The sequence below is a fragment of the Fomitiporia mediterranea genome (genome assembly GCF_000271605.1).
Source record: "Fomitiporia mediterranea MF3/22 unplaced genomic scaffold FOMMEscaffold_6, whole genome shotgun sequence".
NCBI classification, from domain to species: Eukaryota; Fungi; Basidiomycota; class Agaricomycetes; order Hymenochaetales; family Hymenochaetaceae; genus Fomitiporia; species Fomitiporia mediterranea.
Genome location: NW_006760391.1, coordinates 702278 through 715151, shown reverse-complemented (window position 1 = coordinate 715151; position 12874 = coordinate 702278). Strand labels below are relative to the sequence as shown.

The 12874-nt window shown below is 41.4% G+C and overlaps 3 protein-coding genes across 3 annotated transcripts; 1 reads left to right on the top strand and 2 right to left on the bottom strand.

The window, feature by feature from the left end:
* Nucleotides 1-1204: 1204 nt before the first annotated feature.
* FOMMEDRAFT_146527 (uncharacterized protein) lies at nt 1205-4563 on the bottom strand. Its single transcript, XM_007266269.1, has 6 exons — nt 4319-4563; nt 4192-4221; nt 3985-4130; nt 3713-3918; nt 2286-3625; nt 1205-2212 (listed from the first exon to the last, which is right to left on the bottom strand). Exons 1-6 carry the CDS (start codon nt 4406-4408, stop codon nt 1544-1546), a joined length of 2481 nt encoding a protein of 826 aa, XP_007266331.1. The 5' UTR covers nt 4409-4563; the 3' UTR covers nt 1205-1543.
* Nucleotides 4564-5489: 926 nt separating this feature from the next.
* FOMMEDRAFT_146526 (uncharacterized protein) lies at nt 5490-6252 on the top strand (the record flags this gene model as incomplete). Its single annotated transcript, XM_007266268.1, has 4 exons — nt 5490-5838; nt 5888-5971; nt 6050-6101; nt 6171-6252. Coding segments are annotated over 4 exons (567 nt in total), but the record flags the coding sequence as incomplete, so codon positions are not given.
* A 1675-nt stretch (nt 6253-7927) lies between these two features.
* FOMMEDRAFT_84823 (uncharacterized protein) lies at nt 7928-8864 on the bottom strand (the record flags this gene model as incomplete). The annotated part of the gene is made up of 2 exons (XM_007266267.1): nt 7928-8032; nt 8541-8864. Coding segments are annotated over 2 exons (429 nt in total), but the record flags the coding sequence as incomplete, so codon positions are not given.
* Nucleotides 8865-12874: the final 4010 nt, after the last annotated feature.

The following is a 12874-nucleotide window of genomic DNA, read 5'->3' as shown; positions in this document are numbered from 1 at the left end:
TTATTTTTTTGTTTTTGTTTACTTTTGTAGACAAAAAATAATGAATCATCAAGTGTGACAATACTTATGAAAAAGGCAGTAAGTTTTCTAAGAAATAAGTAATATGTGTTAAAATTTACATAAATTAATATATAATAATATTTATATAAATAATAGTAAATAGTATAAAGAGTTTAAGTAGTAACTTAAAACAAAAGTAAAAAAACTAAATACTTAAATTAGAATTAATTATTAGTAAAAAAAGGAGTAGTATAAAAATAGTTATAATTACTAAAGTTAAAACAAGTTTCTTAACTTTATATTAAAAGAATGTATTTTTAAGTTAATAGTATATTTAAACTAACTATATTCTTAAACTACTAAAAATAGAATTTATATAAGAAAATAAGAAGAAAACAAAAAGAGTTAAAAAACTAAAGAATTATAGTTAAAGAAAGAGTATATTTATAATAGAGAGTACTAAAATACTTAAAAATAAAAGAAAAAAAATAATAAAGAGTATAAAATAATAAGTAAATATAAAAGAATAAAAAAAAATAAAGAGAATAAGTAATACTAAGTTAATAACTTGTATAAACTTAAAGAACATAGTACTAACTAATTACAATTAAAGAAACAGTTCTTATCTAATTAGGTAAACAAAAGAATAACTAACTATATAAGTTTTATAAAAGACTTATAGAGTGTATAAGACTTGTGTAAGCTTAGTAATCAAGTCTAAGTCCTGAGACTTAGTAAAATAAAAGATAAAATGTTAAGAACAAAGAAAATCAGAGAGTAATAAGTAGTTCTAAAGTAAGAAAAAGAAACAGAATAAGTTTAAAAAGGTATAAGATTCTAACACTAAGAAGGAGAAAGAATCCTCTAACCTTTAGCTCAAAAACCCTTTATATATACATATACACATAGTAGAATACAGAGTAGTCTAGTGAATAAAAGAAAACACTCACATACACTTACAACACATATAGTACAAGTATATAAGTAGTACAATTGTTATACTCAGTCAATTAAATTATTTAGTATACACACAATGTTTTATTAAACTCTAGTAATAAATCAACTTCCCTAATGTATAAGTTATATGTAAAGAACACTATAATACTACAACAAACATAACAAGAAAAGAGAAAGAAAAGGTAAGATTCAGAAGTTTTTATTCACATAGAACTGTCTAAAAGGGTCTGACTAGGGCAATGTGTTGAAAAAGATAAATATATTGTCTTAAAAAGGACAACAACAGAAAGGGAGGACGAGAAGAATAAAGTGTTGTGATTGTTCCACGAATATCCCAGTCAAAGAGTACACATTACAACAGAACAGACAATACTAGATGAAACAAGAAAGCAGGCTTAAAACCGAAAAGGAAAGAGAGAGAGAGAAAAACAAGAAATTAAATGTTGTAGGATTGTAAACACAAGCAGTACAAACCGATCATCCAACTGTGACAAGCTGTCAATGCAAAACAACGCAATAGACGACTCCGACAAGTATTGTAACATACTATGTTCTCTACTTCTTTGAAGTCCGTTGCACTTCCCCACTACTCAATAACCTCCGCACTACTCCTCGCTCTCGACTCAGGCCTAGGACTCGCAAGCCTCAAAGCATTCGCAGCGCTCGAGCTTCCACCATGTCGCGAATCGAACGTAAAAGGGTTCGGAACGGTGTATGCGTCTGAGCTAGAGTGCGTGAGCTCTGACCCAAAACCTGTGCCGTGTCCAGTGTTGGTTATAGCTGATGGTGGTGGTTCTGGTGCGGAGTCGAAGAGACGGGAGTTGGGTAGGATGGCGCTGTTTGGGGATATCGAATCCGTTGTGGGTGCGAGCATCGTTGAGGTATTAAGGTGCGTTGAGTTGGCTTGGAATCCGCCTGCAGCGCGTAGGGAGGGTGGCACCACTGGCTGCGTCTGCGATTGCGAGTTGTCGACTTCATTGCTCAAATTAATGTTATTATTGGAGGGCTCTCTGAGAAGGCGAGAAGGTGATCGAGGTGTGCCCTGGGCAGAATGGGATGGCGTCGGTGAACGAGAATCCGAATAAGATTGAAGCTGGGAATGAGAGGGTGAAGGTGAAAGTGATGTCGTATAGAGTGTGTACGATTGTTGGGTTGGTGGAGGTGCAGGAGGGAGCAGGTCACTTCTCTCCACCCGTCGGAAAGAAGGCAGAAGAACAGAAGAGGTATCTGTTAGTGCTGCTGGCCAGTTCTCGCTCTATATACGTACAAGACAGAACGATTGTTATAAGAGGTTTCTTAGGAAAAAAATAAATGGAGAATGGACTCACTTCATGGGAAGTAGTGAAGGCTCCGGTTCCGTACCCAGACGTCTCCTCCGTGATGGGGCTTATCATCTCGACTGAATTGAAGTCCTGTCCTGGACTTCGCGATATCAACATCACCTTGTCCCTTTCCCCCCCTCGTTCACTCCCACCGTCTACATGACTTTCTCGTTCCATACTTGCACTCCTACTTCCCAACGCCGCCCTAGTTCGACTCGCACTGGCGCCACCACTCGAGTCGCTCCTCGTCCCGCTCCCGCTACTTCCGCCTTGACTTGGGTTCAGCGTAGCAGAGCTGCTCCCGAAAACTGCGAAGTTCGAGCTCGGACGAGTATCGCTGTCCACGAGCACAGGCTTACCGAGTTCCTCTCCCTCCTCTCCCTCGTCTTCCTCCCCGTCAACAAATACATATGAATCCGACCTCCTCTCCTCGCGCGGATTGGCTAGATCACTCGGACTCTTCGCACTATCTACATCATCCATATTGAACCCGCGTCTCGGCGGGCTCGACACAACCGCAACGGGTCGAGGTCGACCGCTCAACCTCATACCGATATCATTTAAAGTCTCCATAATACCACGTACGAACGATGACGCCGATCCCTCACTCTCCCGTGAGTCCTGGATGGGATGAAGCCGTTCAGGTGAAGTGTTAGAGAGTAAACCGAGTCGGGACTCAGATCTGCCATGGCCGGATGGACGAACGAGCCTCGCTCCAGTCGCATTTCCGGTCTCGATCTTTGCTTGACCTGTACTCTCCCCCGAGACCTCTTTGGTATGTGATGTCGACCCCGAGGGCAATCTTGAATGCGAAGCCTGCGGGTTCCATGGATCATTGTACCCGTTCTCTTCAACACCGATCTCATTGATATTATCCGCATCAATACTCCAATCCGCACCCCTTGTACGTGTGTGTACTTTCCTTCGATCTGCGAGGAGCCCTCCGAGTTTTCTTGGTGCTTGCAAACGTGCACGTTCCCAAGCAACCGCCGCAGCACTTTTCCTTCTCGGAATACCATTTCCAAGTGAGGGACTATCGCGCCCCGACATTGAGTGCAAACCCAGAGTGGATGACGAAGCTGTTGGTTGATGACCATGCCGGGATGTCATGTTCACATTGTTGTGGTGGGAATATGTCTGGGAGTGAGAGTGAGATGGTTGCTGCCGGTGATGGTGTTGATGATACATTGGCGTGTTCGGATATGCATCGGCGATCTGGGTATATCTTTGTTTGAGACGACGGCGGTAGATCAGGAATGCGAGGACTGCCAAGAGGGCGACTACGATGCCGATGATGACGGGGAGCACTATTTGGATGGGGCTCCATCCTCTTTTCACTCCGGCAACTAGCATGGGGAAACAAAGCGAGAGACAGCGCAAAGAAAGAGAAATTTTCAATATCCTGAACTTATAGAAATTGGCAGTCTACGGACCTTTTTCGGCAGCTTCGAGGTCAAAGGTCGCGCGGCGCGTTAAATTCACATATGCCCATTGGGGAATGCTATAGCTCAAAGCGAGCTCCTTGTTTGGATAATCGTGCATCACGCCGGCGCAGTCATCTGTCCATGTTGAAAAGTTGGTGGGAAAGCCGCCCTGGCATACGGCACATGCACTCATGAGGTTGTACACGACGGTATTGCTGTGGCCGCATACATAGATGTCATAAACTTGTTACAACATGCGCATGATTAAAACAAGAGCGTACCATGAGCACCACTGTCCACGTAGTGGATTGGTGTATGACCTAGCGGAATTGTTGAGTGGTAAGATACTGAGATCTTGCCCAGTTGTGCAGTGCAGCATCAAGAAATACGCGACGGTGCAAGGCGACTCGCCCGACGCGTTGTCCATCTAACATTTAGCAACGCCCTCATCAGTTACGGCGATTCAAAAGGATGACTGCCGCACGCACCCAAGATGTCACATTATTGCACGCAACACGCTGTTACGCAGAGAGCAAAAGCCGTGTCAGCATCATCAATGTTAGACAGTAGCAGTGCTCTACTCTACTAGTGGGCCCTGTTCGAGAACCGACGTACCTGATCTGCTCGGCCCGCTTTCCCTAGCGCCGTCACGACGACCACAGAAGCCATTACCGAGCGCATACACCGACGCTGACGTGGGGCCATCGAGCTCAACGACGACCGTGCACTGAAGAGGAGGGACGACTGAACAAGTAACTGCGCTTGTGAGAGGAAGACGCCTAACTTGATGAATCGGAGCCCGGTAGCCGTCTTGACTGTCGGCAATCAATTATCCTCGACGCTCTGCCCGACACTTTCGGACTGTATATCGTCCACGTCGAGGCTCAAGAACAAGACGCGTTGAGTGATCTTGTGTCTTGTCGCGGGCCCTTCATATGTAGGCACCTTGAAAAGAACGGCGTCGCCGAGGATGACTGAAGGCGCTGCTTGTGCTGATAATCCGTCGCTTAGATCAACACACATATCATCATCCACAATTCAAAATCAAATCAAATCAAATCGGTCGAAAATCCCCCATACTTTGTTCGCCCTATACACGTGTCCATTCTACAATGCTTTTGTCTGTTACCGACACATCTGGCGGCATTCGAGCACTATTTAAGGAGCGACTTTCAAGTCGGAGTATTTCTAGTATCCCGCACTCGAGTCTATCTACCAATTTGGCAGAAGCTGTGAAACCGCCGAACATGCCACATGCCACATCCTGATGTCTCCCCAAATTCGTACAATAGGGACCAGTCTTCGCATCTATACACGTACAGCTGACCCTCGTGAATCCCCCAGACGGGGCCGTGTTACCCTCGCCTCTCATGCACCGCACATCACCGGAGTTCTCGCCCGAGAAGTCCGTTGCCGAGCAAGTAGTGAGAGATGCTTTCCACCGTAAGTAAATCGACGCGACAAGGTTTACTTTCATTCGCCTTATCAGGGTAATAGTGTCTAATTATACGTGAGCGCAGGACACAGTTTGCTGATTCGAACAGATAGAACAATTGGACAAAAGGGACTGAAGGGCCTCGAGTTGAGATGAGCATAAGTACAGTGCGTCTGAAACAGAAAGACCTCCGAAGCAACATATAATTTCGACGTAAATCATGACTACTTTGCGCCGCCTTAGTGATCAATGTTTACCTCCTCGATTGATCTTTGAGCCACGTAGCAAAGTGACAGTTGGCAGTGCATATATAATCGAGGATGCCTCTCACTTCATCTGCAAAGAAGCAAGATGGCAGACGACAGCCCAGAACAAGCAACATCCAGGAATAGAGTATCATTCAGTACGAAAGTGAAACTGTCGGCTGAAGACTCAGATCCAGAGCCTGAGCCTTCACAGATAGAGAAATGGAAATCAAAAATATTCAGGAGAAGCTCCAGTGATGGCAGTGCTAGTGGCACTGGCAGATATTCCCAGGCTCGGAGTAGTAGTGCCCACAGGGAATCCAATAACCTAGTGGTGGACGAGGAGTATGAAGACGACGTTGAAGGGGAAGACGTTGAAGGACATCAAGAAATGACTGAGGCCGAGTTTAGAAGACGAAATCTTGAAAAGGCCTTGAATGGAGGCATAAATGAGTGTATGCATACATACTGTCCAACTATTTACTTACTAACTCACTTCGTTAGGCCTCCGATTTCAAACTGGAAAACGTGGAAAGATAACGAAGACTGGTAACAAAAGCGATAAACACGAAGTATGTCTAAAATTCAGTGAGCATTGTCCTTATCTTCAAGTTTCCAGACTGGCATACTCTAACGCTTGTGCACTTTCGTTGGCATGATTCATAGAACGAGGTTATGCAACGTGCTGGTTTGACGAAGAATGCCGCTTGTTCCTAAAGTATGATACAGTAAAGGCACCCGGTAAAATTAATGATGTGACTTCAAGGGATCTCGTGCTTTACATCAAGTATCTAAAGGCACTAACAAAACACTTTGCCGAATATCACGAAAAGGGAAACATTCCTGAACAGAAAGAACTAAACGAAAGGATTAAAGGAAGGCGACAAGAAGCAGAATATAGTCTCCAGCAGAGGCAAGCCTATGTTATCCAAAGAGCGCGACAGCTTCAAGCGGATCGCGCACGCCAGTTGCATGGTGCAGTAGCTTTTGGGCATATACCTCGGAGCAGTCTTAGGTAGATTGTACTAAATAGGCACTTAGAATTGGGAATTAATATTTACTACTAAACTCAATTTGCTATATAATTCAAATCCCTCAGAAGCCTAGTACTGTGTAACCGAAAACAAAGCCTAAGAGAATGAGAAAGGACGAAGAGAACCTGAAGCAAAACAAAAGAATGACGAAGCAAAGAATGTGAAGCTGAGAAAAAAAAATAGACACGTATATAATCCAAATGAAAGAAAAAATAATCGAAAGATATGAAAGTAAGCGAAAAAGTAGGCGGAGAATCTCCTATTCAATTCCATCCAATTCATACTTAGACCCTCTTTTCTGAACTCGAAGCCGTTTATTTTTCGTTAACCCCAATCTCTACTGCAGCAATTACTGCTGCTACCTCCTGGCACTCTCCCCACCACCCGTGCCCCCCATACTACTCCTCGCACTAAACGCGAGTATCTCCTCCGTCCGTCTTTGCAAATCCGCCTGGTCACTCGCGGTCAACCCACTTCCTCCAACGTGTACCGCACCAGGGTGGTTCACTCCGGCTCCGGCTCCACCTCCAAGGCCTAAGTACCCTTCTACCCCACTAGCACCAGTCCCATTTACATTGTTATTGGACGTAGAGGACATTTCATTGTTAATACCATTCGTACTGCCCATCCCGTTCTGCGCAGTTGGACTTAACCCGAGTCCCAGAGTGAGGAGATTAAGTTCCACCGCGACGGGTAACTCGAATGGCGTGTACAGTCCTCCTGATTCACTAGGGTGCGGTTGACCATGGACGTGCGTGCTTCGAGGATGTACTCGGCTATGATGCGCATGTGGGTGAGGGACGTGATGAAGCTGCGTGGGCATTTGTGCTTGTTGTCTTCCTGCCTGTCCCACGTCCCCAGCAGCAGCATTCTGCGCACCGCTCCCGTCAGTTCCAGTAGCAGACATTCCGGAAGGAGCAGGACTTTGGACATTCGTAGGGAAATACGAAGTCGGGGAACCAGAAGCACCTGTGTTCGGGAGAGGGGAATGGGGATGCGGAGAAGCGGAGTACGGTGCACGTAATGTCACACTCCCACTTCCGTTCGCCGACGCATCACCGTCACCACTAGGTCCTTGGACAGGCGAACGTTCACCACCAGACTGATTCCGGTGCATACCATACCCGGGGTGTAACATCTGTCCTTGTCGCTGGTGCTGCTGCTGAATGAACATCCCCTGATGCGTATGATGTTCATGCGGATGCGGATGTTGGTGGAAACTCATATGCAAAGGAGCGAACGGCGACGCAGGTGACGCACTCGCTTGCTTCGTCTCGTCTCCCACTGCTCCCGAAGGAATTTGCAGCGAGAGTAAACGTGGATCAAGCATCGGGTCCGTCCTCTCTTGACCTTGCATCTGACTCTGACTTTGACCTGCGCTTTTCTTCGCATGAGCATCGCCCTCAGGAGTTCCTTCACCATCGGCATCGCCGTCCCCATCAGCATCAACATCCTCCATGTCGTCTTCCTCCTTTCCGACTGAGTGGCCTCCGGCTTCTACAGCCTGGGCTTCCGCGGCTTTTCTTCCTGCGATCTCCTCTGCGGTCAAGAAACGTCCTCCCGGACCGCGCGGACGACGCATCGCGTGTTTGTGGCGCGACTCATGAAGATATGGCTATAGAATGTTTAATTAGTATTTTTTAACAGTAAAAAGATTAAAATACGGCAGCCAAAGTGGGATAAGCATAGTTGACATGCTTCACACTTCAGACTTGGGACCAACTTCAGGGGGATGAGGGGGATGATCGAACTTGTGATCGTAGACAACAAGCAGATGAAATGACGTAGTGTGTCATGTCCACCACCAATCCTCCCGATCATCGTAAGGTACTGAGGCGAAAATAGCGCATCAAGTGTTCCGACATGGTAAGACTCTAAGAGTAACAAACCACTAGGATTGATGGGCCATAAAAGTATGAAAACGAGGTGCGCGGGAGAAGCACGCTTCCAGTTACGAGTTCAACGTGCGAGTAATCCGACTTCACGTAACAACACCTCGCTAAATAGCCGCTTTTCACCCAAATAGACACAGAGCAATTTGTGCATCGTGTTTAATGCGAACAAATGTGACAAAGACGGAAAGGAAAATGAACGGGAGAAGGGACAAGTCCGATATAACATACCTTGCGCTGCCGGGAAAGCCTGTGCAGCTCTTCCAGACGGGCACGCGCAACGCGGCGTTTGAGGATGCGGTAGTACTGCTTTGCGTTGACGTACAAGGGTTCTTCGTCGATTGACTGATCGGCGTTAGGCGCACCTGTCGTCGATGCTGCAGCAGATGGGACGGCGAGCCCACCACCTGAAGACGGACCAGGTTGCGAGTTAGATCCGGAAGGAGCGTCGGTGAGATCAATATCAAGTTCGAGGCGTTCATGTGCGTGCGGATGCAAATGCGAATGCTGCTGCTGCTGCTGCTGCGACGGAAGAGCGTGCGGATGACGGGCCATCAGGTAGTTGTCATCGCCGACTGGGGTACGCACGTCCCGTTCGCCAGGATGTGTAGGGGGTGAGATGGCACGGGAAGGAGGGCGATGGAGGTGCTGCTGGGGGTGCTGGTGTGCGAGATGGGGGTGAGATTGCGGATGGGGATGAGCATGGGGATCGTATATGCCCGGCTGTTGTTGTGCATGGGTCTGAGGATGTTGGTGCTGGTGCTGCTGCGTGCGCTGGTGTGCGTAGAGATCGTGTTGGGAGTGGGGGAGCTGTGTGAGATGGATGTCGCCGATGGGTGGGGGATTGTCCTGGTTGTATTCTGTCGGGGAAGGAGAGTCAGAGTCAGTGGGAGGCAGGAGAAGGGAACGACAGAGGCATACGGCTGTATTGCTGGAGGTGATAAGCCAGCTGATCCACGTAGCTGTTGTTGTTGCGCTGACTAGTACTGTCCATGCTGGCCAATGAGGGCTCAGGCGAGTGCTCGTCTGCCCATTCGTCGAGGGGTGTCCTCCTCACCCGCTTATGTCAGCACCTTCTGTTCTCTTTACGTCTCCGTCCACGTGTGAATATACAGCCCCATATACAGTAAGTAGTTCACATATAATACTTAGTTAGTATTTTCTCTCTTTATATTAATAATAGTAAAAATGTTAAAAAAGATACTACTCTAAACTAACAGTATACTTAAACTGTAAATTATAACTCTTAATTCTATTATATTTTTTAACTATTAAAAATAGAGTTTATATATAAAGTATATAAAAGTAAAGTAAAAAAGTTAAGAATTTATAAAAGAACTATTTTATTATAAGTTTATAGTTTATTATAGTTTTAACTTATTATAAGTTCTGAAACTTAAAAAGTATTATACATTTTAAGTCCTAATAAAGTTTTATACAAACTGTGTATTCTGTCTTAAATACAGTTAATTTAAGTTTAAACTAATAAAGTAGTCTTTTAATTATATAATTAGTTTCTTTTTTTATTATAATAATTCTCTTGTTTTAAACTATATATATAGTTTCTTTTTCTATTTAAGTTACTTATTTTAGTACTCTTATATATATATAATTTATATTTACTTTATTAGTGTTAGAATTGTAGGATTAGACCTATTTCATTTTCTTTTATCTCTGTCAGTTTTGCAAAAAAACTAACATTGTTACTAGATTTTCATAATCTTTAACATCTTATCTATTGTTCTACAAAGTTTTATAGAGATTGTATTAGTATCAAGTACAGGAGAGAGTTACAGAGACATAAGGTAGTGTATATAATTATAATACAGTTAATCCATTTCTTACCTAATATAGTAACTTATACCTCTTTTGTGTAATAGCCTCTTAGCTTATATTTTTTAATGTATAACACTCTGTTAATTCTTCCTAGCCTCTAATGTGCCTGTTAGCTTTATAATATTTGTTCTTATTATTTCTTTAATCTTATTCTTAAGTTTTATTCCTTACTTTACTCTTATTATTTAAATATTATAAAAAGTAGTTTATAAATACAGTAATTCCTTAGTTTTTTAACTCTTCTTGTATTCCTACTTGTTCTCCTAGTATAAATCCTAGCTGGTAGCTTTAGGAATATAGTTAGTTTAAGGACTATAAGTCTATATTCACAGTTTAAGAGTACTATTAATCTAGAGAACATATCTCCTCTAACATAAGAGTTAAAAAACTCATCTTTACCTTAATACTACTCTTAGTCTAAGTTACTACTTAATCAATATCCTCTTAGTCTAAACTACTACTTAACTATCCTCTCTATCTGATTCAACTCTCTTTTGAGTCTGAACTATTATTTAATTTGTTTTCTATATATAGTTAGAGTTACTACTCAACTTTCTCTAACTTAAGTTACTACTCAGTTACTCCTCCTGTATAATCTGCTCAATCTGCCTAATCTGAGCTACTACTTGATTAGTTTGCTTAAACTGAGCTACTACTTGTTTAAGTATTCCTTACTCTCTTTATAAATATACCTTTTACTTTCTTAAAGAACTATTAAACTAATTTACTATTTTATTAATTCTATATTGTTCCTTACTCATTTGTTACTTTATTTTCTATTATTTTATACTCTACTCTTAAGGTTGTATTACTACTATCCTTTACTCTCTTTCACTCTTTCAAGTTTGTGTATTATCTTTACAATTTGTATAACTATACTCTTTTCTAAACACTTTTTAACTTACTACTTGTAAAGCTTACTCTCTAGCCTTTGTTTACTAGTTAACTAGAGTCTCTCTCAAGTAGTAACACTTTTAAGAACCTTACAGTCTGAAAGTCTAGTATTGTCTTATAGTTATTTAGTATTATTAAATAAGAGTTACTAGATTGTACTTAGAATAAAGTATATATAAGTAGCTTAAGAGTTTAAAACTGAAAGATTAAAGTTGTCTAAGTAACAAACTAGTTGAAGAAACTGTTTCTAGGACTTAAACATTGTTTATAATCATTCACACTAGCCTCTAACAAAGACTCAAACATTTTAGAGCTTACTTAAGTATTTGAAAGAGTATTTAGTACTTTAAAAGTTAATTTATTAGAGCTAGCCTTAGAAACAATGTCAAATCCTTTAAGAAACTCTCTTATACTCTCTTACAAGCTTGTACAGCTCTAACAAGATGTATATATACACTTAGACATGAATTCAGTCTCTCAATTAATTATAAAGGTTACTAGTCAAACTGTTATTATAGTAATACACTATACTCTTACTAGAAACCTTAGAAAGATTACTATTACTCTTAGAGAGTATAAAGGAGGTAAGAATTATTAGAACTTTAAAAGAGAATGTTTACTATATATTCTTACTAATAAGAGAGCCTTTTATAATAGTAAAAAGAAGATACTCTTTGTACTTTCTTATTTAAAGGAAGGGACAGTTACTATATAAGTAGAAAATTAGGTTACTTAAAACACAGACAATAATAGTAAAATTCTTTATACCTAATTGTTCTAAGTATTTATAGAGTAACTAAGGTAATTATTTAATAACTCTAGTAAGAAAGAAACTACTATTTAAAAGCTTAAGTAACTCAAGTAAGTGTGAGGGATTACTATATATAGTAGACTATATATAGAACCTCTTTATTAAAAGGGTGTAATGTTAAGCTTAGCTTAACACTTAGTCTACACTATATATACTAATAAATGTTTGTGTTCTAACATTACTCTCCTCTCTAGAGTTATGTGTTCTTACATAATTAGTATATAGAGTTTAACCCTAAGGGTTACTATTTCTAACTTAACCTTGACAGTCTTTAGAGGTAGGGAGAGATATTCTAATATAGAGTCCTAGCCCTAGTATTCTAAGCAACTGAGAAATTCACTCTCTCCCTTTTAGAAAGCTTATTCTTAGTCTAATACTTTTACTTACAGACAACCCTACATTAGGATTAAACCTCTGACTACTCTAAGCTTAACATTATGTAAGGGATTACTATATATAGTAGACTATACATAGAACCTCTTTACTAAAAGGGTACAATGTTAAGCTTAGCTTAACACCTAGTCTACACTATATATACTAATAAATGTTTGTGTTCTATAAGTCTTTAGGTCCCTAGGCTACAACTATCTTATATAACAGAAATACAGAGTACAAGCACTAGAACATAGTCAGAACTTGTAAAACAGGTAGGGAGGGAGAGTGAGACAAGAGTAGAGTATATAGAGTGAGCCTAAGAGTACAGGACTATCTAGAGTAGACAAGATCAAGACTATAAGACTAGTCTGATCTTGTACACCTATATATACTAAACTATACAAGAGCACTCAGAGAGTATAAACTACTAAGAATAATAAGCTACAAAGAATGAAAGAAAAGGAAGGTTAAAGATAAAGGTACAAAGAATAAAGAGATGAACAAAGGGTAAGAGACTATAGGATGAACAAAGAATGAAGGGGTAGTCAAAGGAATAGAATAATAAAGTAAGGAGGGGTAGTAGTAAGAGTTAGTACACATATAGTTTATAGATAGCACCTCTAAGAGACAGAAGTCCTGAGTTCTAGTA